General features: G+C 39.5%; 2 protein-coding genes across 2 annotated transcripts; both read right to left on the bottom strand.

Annotated features, from left to right (window-relative positions):
- Positions 1 to 699: 699 nt before the first annotated feature.
- On the bottom strand, positions 700 to 5877 carry LOC104421644 (protein CNGC15b). The gene is made up of 7 exons (XM_010033667.3): positions 5594 to 5877; positions 4808 to 5351; positions 4512 to 4724; positions 4099 to 4394; positions 3664 to 3775; positions 3066 to 3302; positions 700 to 1653 (listed from the first exon to the last, which is right to left on the bottom strand). Exons 1-7 carry the CDS (start codon positions 5641 to 5643, stop codon positions 997 to 999), a joined length of 2109 nt encoding a protein of 702 aa, XP_010031969.2. The 5' UTR covers positions 5644 to 5877; the 3' UTR covers positions 700 to 996.
- Positions 5878 to 8057: 2180 nt separating this feature from the next.
- Positions 8058 to 13063, bottom strand: LOC104421643 (exosome complex component RRP41-like). The gene is made up of 7 exons (XM_010033666.3): positions 12858 to 13063; positions 10912 to 10990; positions 10129 to 10231; positions 9924 to 10044; positions 9678 to 9766; positions 9060 to 9209; positions 8058 to 8375 (listed from the first exon to the last, which is right to left on the bottom strand). The coding sequence occupies exons 1-7, from the start codon at positions 12997 to 12999 to the stop codon at positions 8283 to 8285; spliced, it is 777 nt and encodes a 258-aa protein (XP_010031968.1). The 5' UTR covers positions 13000 to 13063; the 3' UTR covers positions 8058 to 8282.
- Positions 13064 to 14311: the final 1248 nt, after the last annotated feature.

Below are 14311 nucleotides of genomic sequence, written 5' to 3'. Positions count from 1 at the left end.
GCACTAAGTAAAGGTTTAACTCGAAAGAGACCTTTATGTATGTATATTAATCTCACGGAAATTTTTGCTGTATATTTCTAACGTTTTATCTTTAGTTTTTGTTTTATAAATAAAAGTGGGGGATTGTTGGTAATTTGTTTATAAAACAAATGAAGAGATGTCTTGTCCCACATTGTGAATAGATGTGAGTGCGCACGTGGACGAGATTTGACACTAACCAATGATCATTATTTTTATTTATTGAAAAAAATTCGGATTTATTTATATAAAAATTAATTATATAGTCTTATTGAAACAATGCGACTGTTCACGAGAAATTTTAATTTTTATTTATTTATTTAATTTCGAATTTTTTATGTCCTTTCAACGTAACCTTTGAGACGTATTTATTCATTTTGTAACATTTCCCGAAAGGTTGCCTTTGTTCTTTTTGCAATCTTTTGAAGAGTTGCATTTATTCGAAAGACATATATAAGTACATTTGTTTTGAGATAAAATAATAATCTTCTTTCATTTTTTCATTTTCTTTCGAAAGAAACTACAGCCATTGTTTCTAATTGTTTTCCCATGAAAGATCTTGGAGAAATACTATAATTGCTATTTAATATTCTCATTTAAGACTTTGCTGTATCCTGGAGGAAATTTGCCGATAATCATTAGCAACTTTATGGGGCAAATAAATCCTTAAAAAAAGTGATATTACGCCTCAAAGTCTGACTTGATTACTCGATCCGACTTTATTGTTCAACCCAATTCGAAGCCACATTTTTCCAACACCAATCAGGAACAATAAAGTTGGTCTACCGTGGATTGTTGTTCCATGTTGGAACTCTTCTAGTTTGGACTCTTGCTGGTCTAATATAGTCCATAATGTTGTTCCAGATCAGTAACAAGCATCCCTATAATCATATACCAATACACTAAAATTGAAGCACACCTCAGTTCTCTGATCAAGAGACGCAGAAAGTGCAAGGCTTCGCTGCGCGTCTTGATAATCTACAGAAAATCCAGGCCCACTGGCTTTTGTACCATGTTCACAGCATCAGAAGCCGGCTCCAATGGATTATTCTCATCCCTTTGGGTGATCTCTATCAGCTCCCCTGCGTACCTGTCCCAGAACGACCTTGAAGAAGTTGATTTACCTGCCGTGACATCCTTGCTGTCTCTCAGCTTAGCCTCCTCCTTCAACTTCTTATTACGGCGCCACTCAGATTGAATGAAGCACGCAGCCCATGTGCGCCACTGGTGTGAGTAGAACCTGAACTTGTGCCTCAGTTCTTTGCTGTGTAGCCTTCTAAATTGCAATGCCACGAACTTTAAGTCATTGGCCGCGAGAGAGAATGCTTCCACTTCTTTCAGCGCCTTGACTGTGCGCGTGGATGTGGGCAAGATCACGCCTTGACTCGGGTCCAGGGCCCATGTTAGCAGTTCTTCACCACAGAAGTCGCCGGGGCCCAGTTGAACCGAGTTGAAGAATCCCGTGCGGCTGTCGTTGGTTGTCCAGGATTCGAGGTGGCCCCGGATTATGAAGAACATATCTTCAGTTAGATCGCCTTCACGTACTAAGTACATGTTTTGCGTGCACAAGACAGATTTCAGCCTCTCGCATATTGCATCCAGGGTCCTCTCATCCATTTGATTGAATAGCGGCACCTGTTTAATTCAGTTTTAGATAAAGAAGAGTCAATTCTCAAGGAGAAAAAAAAATCCCTGCACTCTTCCAAATCTTCTAACAAGATAATTTTCACTTGTAACTTTGTATGATTACATGGAATATACCAAACTTCGTTGCTTGGAAAAGAAACAAAGAAATTAGCTGATTGCTCATATCAGATGCTACAATGCAAGAACCTAATTAACTACTGATATGCCTTCATTGTTTTCAATTGGCTACAGTAGAACAAACAATCAGAAATTCCTTCGAGAGGGCATCTGATGATCAACTAGATCTTATAGTCGCAAGCTTGTCATTGATCATATGTGTAGTCATAGTCACACCTTTATTCAAACCTTTATATCAATTATTAGGGGTGAGCATGGTTTCAGGATAGAACCTAGAACCTGAGAATCAAATCGGTAGGAACCAATAGGTTCCAGATTCCAAAGTATGCGGGATAGGTTTCAGGTTCCAAAAAATGAAGAACCTATTTCAACATATAGGTTCCAGGTTCTTAGTTAGAAAAACCCGAACCTGTAACATAAAACCTAAAACAAGTTTTAATATTTTTCTTGATCTATGTCTCCGTGCGATCTTCCGATATTTCATGTTGTTCGATGATTAATGTATAATCTGGAATCACTAATCCAATTTCCATTTTATAGCTAAGATTTTTACTTTATTAATGTTCATATTTTTCATATATCTAAATATAAGTTATAATTAGTGAATTGTAATTTTTTAAATAATAACATAAGTGAGATCTGGGTAGACCTTGAAATCTATGACAGGATATGTTCCAAGTTCTAAGGATTGCAAGGTAGGTTTCAAGTTTCAAAAAATGAAAAACCTGTTCCAATGGATAGATTCCAAGTTCCATATAGAACGTGTACAAAGCTTAAAACCGCTCACCTTTACTTTTATCTAGTTGAATTCCTTGCCAATATCATTTTCCTCTATTAATAGTTTTGTTTATTTTGTATTCTCGTTAATGAATGACAAGTTTATCTATTATTATTGCGTTCATTTTCGTTTTGTTTAACAAAAAAAAAAACCTGTTAGACCCTAAAACTGACCTTGGAACCTGTAACAGGGTAAGTTCCAAGTTCCAGATTCCGACGGGTAAGTTCCAAGTTCCAAAAAATTAGAAATCTGCATTCAATGGTAGATTCCAGGTTCTAAGTAAAGAACCTGAAACCGCTCACCCCTATCAACTATAGTTATCCATGAAACACAAGTCCTCTTAACAGACTTTTCCTTTATGCACGCCAAATTTCAAGCCAGTTGTTGGGGCCCCGGTAGATGTAAATGTCCTCTTGGCATACTTCAACGAGCCTTTTAAGGATCAAACTACAGAAAGCTCTTCACAACAGGGCAGATAAACGGCAGAAATGATTAGCGTGCTTACACGTCGAACTAGGTCAAAGCAAAGATGCCGCTTGATCTCTCTATGTAGGTCCATTGGAAGGTCTCTGAGAAGGGCTTCTTCATCGACACCTCGCGTTGCTGCCCACTTATACTGGTCATACATTCGAACAGATTGTCTCAGCTTTGGCGGTAGATGTCTATGATGCATCCATTGCTCTGTATCTGTCCTCTGGATCATCCATTGGTCTATCCGAATGGTCGTCGAGTGGAGGTATCGCTGGCGATTAAAGGTAAAAGCATATTTTATCAAGATCATATATTATGGTATGATAAGATCACTGAGTATTCTTGATTCTTAGAAATCAGGAACTTCACAAACCGTGTGAAATCGATACTGTTGTTGATCTATCATTGTTAGTGATGAAGGCAGTATCATTGAAATAAGAAAGGCATGGAATGAACCCTCTTAACAAATTGCTTTCCGGGAATAGAAAACATTGAGCTCAAGATGCCTTGATTGATTTCAGAGGTAAAATACAGTTAGATAAATGGAAGCTGCCAGAATCTACTTGTGATGTTGCTTATTAAGATAAAAACAAACAAGAGAAAGACATAAAGACAGTGTTGATGGAGCTTACTTGCATATTACCAATGAGGAGTGCAAACAAAAGTAGTCCGTGAGCGGCCAAGATGTTTACAAAGAGTAGTTCACCGACGTAAGTGCTCGGAGTAAGGTTCTGCCCTATATCACTGTTCACATGGATCAGAACAGGACCTTGTCAGTGATGAAAGACACAACCATTCAATCTCATATGTTGGTGCTGACCGTAGGATTTACAGTTACTGCAAATGCATGCTTTTTACTTCTTTTTTGTCAATGAAAACATAAAGTTGAAAGGTATCAACCTTTAGTCCCACATTTTCGCAGGAATCAGAGGCACGGAACATCTCAAATATGCACTAAATATAGGAGACAATCAATTTCTTGAAGCTAAGTTCATGTGTAAATTGTCATACACCGACCAACTGGTTCATGATGAACACCCGTATCAGTATGGATGCCATGTGCGTACCTCAAGTTGTTCAGACCCCACCAGTAACCGAAGAAGTACTTGCTGAAGAACTCGCAGCTCGCGAATGTGCTGCCCAGAGAAGTATTGTATACACCCCATTGAACAGGGGTATTAGCGCTACTTGGCTCACACAGAGTTGTCGCATTGGTTGAACCCAGCCAGCTGGACCTACCGGGGTTGTGAACATGGTGACAGTCGAAGAAATCGTACCGGCACAAAGGTTCTTGTTCACAAATGACTCCCCAGCAAAACTCTAGTCTCTGAACAAAAGTGAGGTACCAGCAAGCTCCTGCAACCTGTCAGATCGCTCTTTCGTGCAGCACAATCAGGATGAAGATTACAAGTAGAAAAAGAGCAGGTGCTGTTTTTCTTAGGAATTCAATTGAAAAAAAAGAGGTTTTACTGAGATTTACATGCGCGTACAACATGTAGATCAACAAGTTGTATGCAGCCCCGGCCCATGCTTTCTCTGTTAGCGCACCGCTAGCATTAATAATTTCCAACCGCAGTGGCAGTAAAAGAAAAATCCTCGGCACATGCTGGATGAAGATGATGAAGAGGAGCACGTTTTTCGTTTGTATCGTGACTGAACCCCCAAGATTAGGAATTATAGCCCAAACTAACACCTGGAATCAAAATTCTACAACAATTCAATGCAAACTATTACTTCATGGTAATTAACCGCTGTACTTTAACATATTGATAGTACCTGAGGAAGAGGAATAGCTGCAAAAAAGTCAATGAAGAAGCCTCTAGACAAGTATCTCAACGCAATCTTTTTTGAGTCTATGACCAGTTCTCCTCTCCCAAACACCCGAGAAGAAGGTGCAACATAAGCCGTCTTAAACCGAACAATAATCTGAGCTGCATAAAAGGCATCAATCACCGATCTTATAGTCGTTAGGATGACCTTGGCCCTAAAATCGTCTTCCATGCACATATTGTTGCCGTTGAGCGAGGGCACGAAAAGGAAAAGCGGGTCAACAAACAGAGAGACCACGCAAGCCATTAAGAAGATCCTGTTCCATCTATGAATGGTTTGGCCCCTTGGATCAAAGATGTAATTCTTCGCCCTCTCATAGTCCTCCGAGAATACTCTGTGCAGGACTTTGGATTTCAAGGATCCTCCGATCCCGTGGTTGGTAATCTTCAAGGCTGAGCTTAGGATCGGGACATCCTCAGTCGATGTCCGGCCAGTCAATCCATCTTCCTTCATTCTTTGGAGTTCTGCCGGGAGGGATTCATCCGCTACTCTGTATTTTCACTTCAGCGTGAGCAATCGCTTCCAAACATAAAATTCACGTTTCACACGCATAAACAAGCAGGCAAAGTCCATCAATGCTTGGAGGCATATGACAGAGAAAAACCTCAGGATTGCACAACGATACGTCAGCAAATACCATGGAAAAACACGAAGCACGGACTATCAACCACGACCAGACGTTCGCACACGGGCAAGTGTTAAACATTCCCAGAATTCAGGGAGAGAGATTACCGTCCGGACCTCGACCTTCTGCTCGCGCTGCAACAACCCACTGATGACATGATTGTCTTGTGGGATATGCAGGGCCGCAAGCAGCAACTTCAGGCGCTGAACCAACACCAGATTCTACTCCAACTGCAGTCGAGGCTGCAAGAGTGACGATCATAGCTATAACGATAAGAACAAAATATATTGATATTGTTTCGTGATCGTGGCTTGCTTGCTTCGGCCGGAACGGACAGCGCAACCAATGGAAAAAGGAAACGCCCTTCCGCGAGCTCTCGTCAGCTTGATGAACCGTCCAGGCTCTCATTGCCCAAAAAGTAAAGTCAAACGTGCGCCGGCGTTGGCAAATCGAACGTTATCCGTCCCGCATGCACCTCGCCATGGTATTTGTTTATTTCACCTTGAATCTTGGAAAGCGGCCCCTTTCTTTTATTAGCATGATAGAACTCGGTCCACGAAAAATTCTGCAATTTGATTCAATTTGTTTCATAATTTGAAAAATATTTTCTTAAAAATAATCGATTATATCATTTACTAAATTTATAAACAAAAAAAAAAATCATTATCCTTAAAAATAATTAAATATAAATTGCTGCTGATAAAAAAATATTTTTCATGAATTAATTATTTAAAACAATACACATTATTATTTTTAAAAAACAATTTCCAAAACTATTTTTCACGAAACAGCCTAAGTTCATCCAACCTTAAGTTAGTGTACCGTATGGTTTTGAGAATCTAGACCTATATCGTGCATTTAATATACACATAAAAATCGGGTTTTTAAATATTAGGGCCTTGAAGACTAAAAATTTAGCTTAATGATTTTTCTTTATTTCTTTTTTATACGCTTTTTCTTTGTACGAAATTTCGAAATCTGTCATGCATGTGGGGCCTAAAAGAATTGTGCCAACCTGAACAAGCAAAAAAAAAAGGAAGAAAGAAATATAATAATCTCAAACATCGAATCAAAACAGGAAAGTTTCTTATTAACCAGTTTAAGCGGCAAGTTGAGGCTGATGTGGCTGCCTTGTAATGCCGACGACGTGCCACGTCAACCGTAAATTTGGAAACTTGGAAAAGAAAAATCATAAAAAAAAATTCAATATTGACAAAAAATCAAAAGAAAAAAAGGAAAAGAAGAAAACATTAAGAGAGGGGGTCGCCATCTTTCTTGAAGTTTTTTTTTTTTTTTGATTCATCGGCCGTGAGCCAACGAGATTAATGTCGGCTCTCACTTGACCTAGGTAAGAGTAAGCACAACGCTAGCAAGCTTGAGCAAGGGAAAGAAGAATTAAGTTATTTTCATATATTAAGGAACATAGGGTTGAGATGAGCCTTTGGCTTTTTATACGCACTTGCACTTTAATAGTTGGCAATTTGTCAATGACAAACTCATCATTTTGGACGTAGACTCAAATAGAATATTTCATCATAACTGTCAAATCCTCTATGGTAAAATTGAGCGAGGATCGCCTAACCTACCATCCCGGCATTTTGCCGTGGGGGGAAAACCACAATCACTTTCGAAATTTCCCTTTTGTTTTTTCCTAATGCACTTTCCTTGGGGTCAACCTTAATAACTGAAGGGTGAACATAGCTTTCACAGGAGGAATTCGATCCCTTTGTTTTGCTGGCATTTGATCCTCGGGAGAGGGGCTGCACCGTACCTTTATCACCACTGTTATATTCTTGGGAAAAAAAAATAATTCGAAGCATTAAAAAGAATAAAGATTTTGATTCATCAAGTGTCATTCCAAAACTATATGTTGAAAAAATAACTGAGTGCGTTTGGTAGGCTCTTCTTCAATTGAGCCGTTGGTTCTTCACTATTTTCTTTTTTTTAATTTTTGAATGGTGTCATAAGCAATTATTTAAATTCCTTTGTTAAATTTCAGTCAAGAGAAAAGAGAAAAATAATATTAATCGAGACAAGCATAAAAGGCGGGCTGAATCAATCCCATATCTTATTTTTATTTTTTTCCAGGGGCAGACTATTTTTAATTATATTTTTTGTTTGCTACTGAGGTAGCATATCCATCTCTCCCGACATGCGAATTTGCAAAATTATTATCTAAGTGTCGAATTTAAAAAATTATATGTTACACCATGCGTGGGTCAACTCTCCATTAGTAGCTATTTCAAAATGCTCTATAAGTTTAAATAAGAATTGCTTTTTTTAATATTTTATTTCAAAATCTCCAAAAAGAATTATGAAAAAAAAATTATATGTGAACCTAGATGTTACCATTTGCATATTGTGAAAGTTCCAATTGTCTAGGATTTTAAAAACAACAAAAAAATCAAAATGCGCAATCGACGTAGAAAACAAAAGTAAAAGTTCATACAAAACCCTTCCTGTAGAAGCTACCATCCGAAGACGAAGATGAGCCCTCTCGTTGTAACATCACAAGCTTTAATGGCAACAAGGATGTAACAATTAAAATCAACAGCTCCTGGTCTCGACTCATGTTGTTCAAATATATATATATATATAGCTCAAGAACTAGGAAGCCAGGGAACAGGTAGATTACATGCATGCTCCGGTGACCCGACCAAAATTTTCTATTGAAAGATATTAGCATCTCGACATCTTTTTCGTCTTGAAAAAGAAGGCTTGCGATCTCTACAAACTATGCAATAACAAACAGACAAAAATAATGTAAATGAGTGACGCCAAAAAACAAAGAAGGTTTCAACTCTCCTCGGATGCGGAAGCAGCTTCTTTCAAGCATGATCTCATGACCTTCCCGAGCTTTGAGCAGGCATCAAGGCAAAGCTGCATAGCCTGTTGTAAATGCAACGTCAGTGTTTAATGACTTTCCATTTCCGTGATCGCCAGAACAAAATGGAGTTTTTACGAAAATCATAAAGGCTAAAGTTCGGGTAAAAAGAATTGCTAAAGCACGACTGCGCAAGTACAAGCAAGACTCCAGATCCAAAGAATATTTTAGGGAACCAAACATAAAGGTTCAGTTTTGAAATGCTTATCATGCTTGCCAATGCAGGAAACCAGAAACCTGAATGATAGAGATTTTACGTAAAACATATGCTTTCCTGCAAACTTTTTGCAATTGCTGCTACACTTTCATAAAAACAAATGAGAGCAGCTGCTAACATGTACAAGCAGTCCAATAGACTGAAATACCTCTCAAAGCCAAAGAACTCACCACAAGTAGCTAAGAAAAAGCAGCCGAGTAACGCAGTAATAAATTCTACTTACATAGAAGTTCTTATAAGCTTTCATGGGTTTATGTGCTTCCAGTTTGCTTTTGACTGGTTTCATTCATAGGAAATGGCCCGGAAAGGAATTTGGAAATTTAGTTTCTTCATGTATGGAAAATTGTCCATTCAATTCAAAGAACAAGCTACCTCATTTATCCTAATGTCAATTCATTCCTATAGATTTTAGACCCTTTGGGGTTGGTTGATCTTCAGGGTTGACCAATTTGTCCAATTCAGACTCTCTTACCTCATTTATCCTTGCGCTCGACCATTCTCCAGTGATGGTTAGCTGGGTGACTTCATAACGAGAAGGCATGCAAGTTATCATCAGACTTCCATCTTGGTAGCTTTCTTCTTCTGATATCGGATCGATGACAAGATTTGGACCCAAACAAGACTGGCCATGAAACAAACACAGCAGAGAAAGGAACAAGGGGAGACTTAAATAAGCTCATGTTGTGGAAAACCACTGACGAACAAAAAGAGATCATGTCATTCAGTCAATAATGACTACATCCTAGGAGACATCATGCTAATTAAAAAACAATCCAAAGACCCGAAGACATAACAATTAATAAGATCAAATGGGAAAAAGAGTAACCAAATAACCTACCTAAGGTTTTCAAGTACCTAGGTGCTGCTTATCAAAGTTCAGTCATGGTTAGATTTTCCTTATCACCAGACCCCAGATACTACTTTTGCTATATTTTACGATCAGAAAGCACTTATTAGTTTAAGTTCCTTTATGCAGTCTCTCCTACTCTTGTTTATAAGCATTGTTTTCCAATCGGCAAGTATTATGCATTACATTTGAAGTGAAAAGCTTCAGTAAAGAAATAAATTTATCAACTAATAAGATGCATACCACAGAAACAGCAGTCACAAGATCATAGAGCATAATTCCAGCATCTGCCAAGGCAAGACTAGCACAAGATATTACCACAGGCAAATCACCTAGAAACAAAGACAAGATGGTCAGGATAAGGCTGCAAGCAGCGATGTGGTATAAGACACATAATATGCATGAGAATGCAAAAGAAGTTTCCAATACTCGTCTCCATTTGTTCAAGTTCTTTTATTAGCATTCAATTAACAGGAAAGGATAACTCACTCCCGCCAGATTCCAAAACCAGTGCAAATACATCAACAGTTGTCTTCGGAAAAGTTTCCAACCTAATTGCACCCTCCAAAGCTTTATGAAGCATCGACGAGGACTCTTTCTGATCCAAAACCTAATAAAACTTCTTGTTAATTAGATAAGAGAAATTGAGGCCGTGTGGGAATTACGCAAGATTTGTGCACGTCATAATATCAACCTGTCCCCTAACTGCAGTGGCAAAAGTCGTATAACTGACATTACAGTTCAATCGGCCCATATCACTGTACATCATTGCCTTTTTACTTTCTCTGGGGCCAAATCTGAAACAAGACCAACACAGATGTTAAGTTCTCATTCCACCAAGAGTCTTAAGGATTGACAAGATTCTTAAAAACCAACAAAGAAAAAAGGGTCAAATGATGTCATCAGAGATGTAGGATAAAAGGATGTCATAACCCACATGACGAAGTAGTATATGATTCAATCAACTAGCAGGAACCATGAGTTAGCAAATAGGATTCTTTATTATCTTTTGGCAAGTGGAATTGCAGCATTCCCTTGAATCACATATCAATATTGAAGGCAACTCCAGGAATCATCTTATTTGACATGCAACTTTTATCAATGTCCCTGCAGCTGAGAGTGTGCCTCTATTATAACAAAGAAAATACAGCCCTTCTTATTTCTTTCACTGTCACAACCTGAATGACATCATCATTATCACGTGCGACATCATAGTTATCAGGTGTATTATACTCCCACCATAAATCACTACGATGCACCCGCTCAAAAGATGCACCATCATTTTATGAATGAATAGATAAAAAGAGTGTAAAAAACATGCAACTGACAAAAAGCTACATGCAGAAGCAGGCACGTAGGAAAGAAATAATAAGGTCAAATGCAGGTCCTTTTAGAAGATTCAGCCATCAGCATCTAATCTTATCAACATTCTGAAGATTACCAAATGTACATTGCTTTAAGTTGAAATATAACTCACACTGATACTATGACTTTGGTATTGCCAAATTCAGCATAAGCAGATCCAGCAGCAGCATTAACTGCGCCAGTTCTGAAAACTGCAAGTTAAAAAATCTAATGAGATACATTTCCAGAAGTTAAACTGCAAGTTCTGAAAATTAGCCCAAAGCTAGATGAGTTAAATAAGTTGTAATAGACTGGGGCAGTAGAAAGCATAAAGAAAAATTCAACATTATTTAATTCCTCATGTCAGAACTGAATCATGGGAGACCTGAGAAATACTCTTGAGTCTAGCTTCATAAGCGGACTCAAAGATGAACTGAAACAACTGCGGAAAATCTACAATAAACGACCTTTCCCCGAGTATTTGGATAAGCCAAATTCTAAGAAGGCTAGAAGCCATGAAGAAGAAAAATAAACCACTTATACAAAATCCCTATCTTCAGTAGCCTGCATCTAAACCTAGATAGCGTTCCCACCAGTCCAAATTCACTGTCAATCATCCATTCAACAAAAAAAGTACACCAAATAGCCAAACTAGCCAGAAAACAACCAATATTGAAGCAAAAAGGGATCTAGCATCTGTTGCAGGTGCCATGCTACCCCAGTCAGAAATGCAATCTAAGCAATTTAACACTATCTCAGCAGAGGTGGAGATGGAGGCATGACCGTATGAGTTACAACCTAAAGGGCAAATGAAGGCTATAAAGAGGAGAAAACGGAAATTAGTGATGGAAACTAAAAGGAGAGAAGACTCTAAATAGACTCTTTTGTCAATTATCCAGACAGATCCATTGCCATGAGCTATATTCTCTTACAACCATCTCATGAAAAGGAGGCATACTAATAGGCAAACTTTGTTTCTCATGGGCCTAATTGCATTGTTATACACTTCTTACCTGAGCCATTCACTAACTAGGGTTCGTGTGTGCTATCTAGGCCCTCCTTAATAGCTAGGCTTCACCTCAGCGAAAACATTGACCTCGGCCATAGAATTCTCAAAGAAATAAGACCTGGATCCCATCTCAATTGTCAAAAGGTCATTAATATTTATACATGCTTGCTGATTGACAATTAAATGCTTTGACGGGTAAAAGCAGATTAGGCTTAGTATGCAGATTTTGGAGAATTACATGCATTGATTTCTAAGGACAAATTTCCTATTCCTATAACGATTAATGTGATGGGAGGCTCGAGCATTCTTCTCTAAGCTGGACTTGAGATCTAGTCTTTCATCCATGTCCAATTCATTTGGCAATTCTATGATTGAGCTTTAAGTGGGATATACAGAAAAAAAAAAAAAAAAAAAAAAAAAAACAGTATTTCCAACAATTGGACGATCGAGACAGGATCATTGTCCAATTCAATTGGGGATTCTGTGATCGAGTCCCATGTGTCAGCTGAGGTAAACCTCAAAGCTACGAAATAAGCCCAAGACAACTCACACAAAGCCTACCTAGTAAAATTGCCAACCGAGACGTTGCGCACAGCACAGCAACAAGCCACTTGAGGAACCAAGTCATGCTTAGTCCGGTTATCTCCATTTTACGAGTTCAATTATAAGAGCACAATCATTATGATCCAAGCATTCAAATCACTGTCCAACGTAAATACGTAGAATCCATCTCTCCTTTCTGTCCCTCCTCCCTAGTTTCTCTCTTCCCATCTTCCCTCTCACTCTCTCTCTCTCTCTCTCTCTCTCTCTCTCTCTCTCTCTCTGTTCTACCTCTACCCCATCGCTCCTTCGCACCAGTTCATTACAATAGAATAGAGCTCAACAGAATAGAGCTTTAAACCAGATTCCACATATTTCCCAACTCAAACCAGCGCCTCCCATCAAAAATCAATGGAACAAAGCAAAACACATGTGAGAACAGCAACCAGCAACTCCGCAAAAGAACAGAAAGAGGCGGCACCGCCGCGCTCCAGCGACGCCAGAAATATACAATAAACACGTTGGCTTACAAGCGGGCCGGCACTGGTGAAATTCGCGGCCGTCGGGGCGGACCCAGTCGAGGTCGCCGTCCTTGAAGAGCGGCGGCTTCTTCTTCTGGTTCGGCGACGGCGAGTACGTCGAGGGCGCCGTCGCGCTCGCTCCGCCGGCCATCCTCGTCGGAACGACTGCGGTGCTCCTCTTTCGGAGCTCGAACTCGTACGGTAAGAAGCGGCGGCGACGGTTCGTGCCTGGAAAAAAAATAAAAGAAGATTTGGGTTTGGCGACGGAATTTTCGTGGGGAGTTTTTGAAAGTGGGCTTTGGGCCGTACCTGCTTGCAACGGGCTGGGAAGAAGAACCAGAAGAGGAGAGCCACAAGGCCGGCTACAGAAGGCCCATCAAGCCCAATTCTCTTTTGGTCGTAAGGCCCAATTCATATGGTGCGAAACCCAAGGAAGGGTAGAGAGAGAGAGAGTGCGTGTGAGCATGGGCGCGCGCTTTGATGCAGCCCGGTCTCGGCTCGCCACCCTGGCTGCCTGAGCTTTAAGTGCTGTAGGGGCCTCCACGCCGCAGCCCGCACAACCACATATCACTCATCCCCACCCCCATCGGATCGATGGCCCATCAGTGGGTCTACTCGATCTATCTCTCGGTCGACATTGAGATGGATTCACAAGGTGCCTCTTCTTGCTTGCGGGGCAAATTCGCATGCATTTTTTTCCCTAGGGAATGACACGAATCGGTTCAGTCTAGTTCGAACCTAATTACTTTTTATCTAAGAGGAGTTATGAGATCAATAGGTATTGGTTGAAAGGTTTCTTCCTCACATTTTGCTTGTTTTCTACTTTGAAAGCAGGGGTGAATGGCTCCAAATCAATTCCGAAGCCTATTTTGGAAGAGAAGAAAAAGTGCTTGAAAAGTAAACATGGAGAAATAACAATATAATCACTTAACCAAACAAATATATTTTTTGTGGTAAAGTCGTGTGACTTTTATATTTAAAAAAAAAAGAATTTGATATTTATCAAAAATATAAAATGAGCTGGTTACTGAGTATATTTAAGAACTTAAGGTCCAGAAACTAACAAATTTGTTCCCAGTTCCTATTTTAGAACTCATTTGAAATTAATTACCCCCACCGTTCAATATATCATGGATCACTCTTTCAATTTCGAACTTTAGAAGCATCACACTTTATTTATCCATTGCCCTTTCAAATTATAATTCACGAAGTTCGGCCTGTGGCTGGCTATGACTCTAGGGGGATCTTTAGAGGGTAAATAAATTATTTTTCACTATTCTACCTCTCTTTTTCGGGACATTCTTCGATTCCCAATTACTCTCGGGTCGGTCCGGGCCTTGCTGACCCGCTTGACCGGTGGCCCGGAAACAAGAACACATGTCTGAACGAAAGATAACAATTCAAGATAGCAAATCCCACGAGGCACGAGGCCTTGAGAGGGAGTTGGGGTTTGATGGCACGTG

The sequence above is a fragment of the Eucalyptus grandis genome, chromosome 10, assembly GCF_016545825.1.
Source record: "Eucalyptus grandis isolate ANBG69807.140 chromosome 10, ASM1654582v1, whole genome shotgun sequence".
In the NCBI taxonomy this organism is placed as follows: Eukaryota; Viridiplantae; Streptophyta; class Magnoliopsida; order Myrtales; family Myrtaceae; genus Eucalyptus; species Eucalyptus grandis.
This window is presented reverse-complemented; position numbering and strand designations above follow the sequence as displayed.

Coding starts and splice junctions, on each gene's coding strand:
- LOC104421644 (XM_010033667.3), bottom strand. CDS start 5,643: ATGTCATCAGTGGGTTGTTGCAGCGCGAGCAGAAGGTCGAGGTCCGGA. Junction 5,352..5,593: donor AGAAGGTCGAGGTCCGGACG/GTAATCTCTCTC, acceptor GTGAAAATACAG/AGTAGCGGATGAATCCCTCC. Junction 4,725..4,807: donor CAGCTATTCCTCTTCCTCAG/GTACTATCAATA, acceptor TTTTGATTCCAG/GTGTTAGTTTGGGCTATAAT.
- LOC104421643 (XM_010033666.3), bottom strand. CDS start 12,999: ATGGCCGGCGGAGCGAGCGCGACGGCGCCCTCGACGTACTCGCCGTCG. Junction 10,991..12,857: donor TCACCAGTGCCGGCCCGCTT/GTAAGCCAACGT, acceptor TTTAACTTGCAG/TTTTCAGAACTGGCGCAGTT. Junction 10,232..10,911: donor ACCAAAGTCATAGTATCAGT/GTGAGTTATATT, acceptor GTCTTGTTTCAG/ATTTGGCCCCAGAGAAAGTA.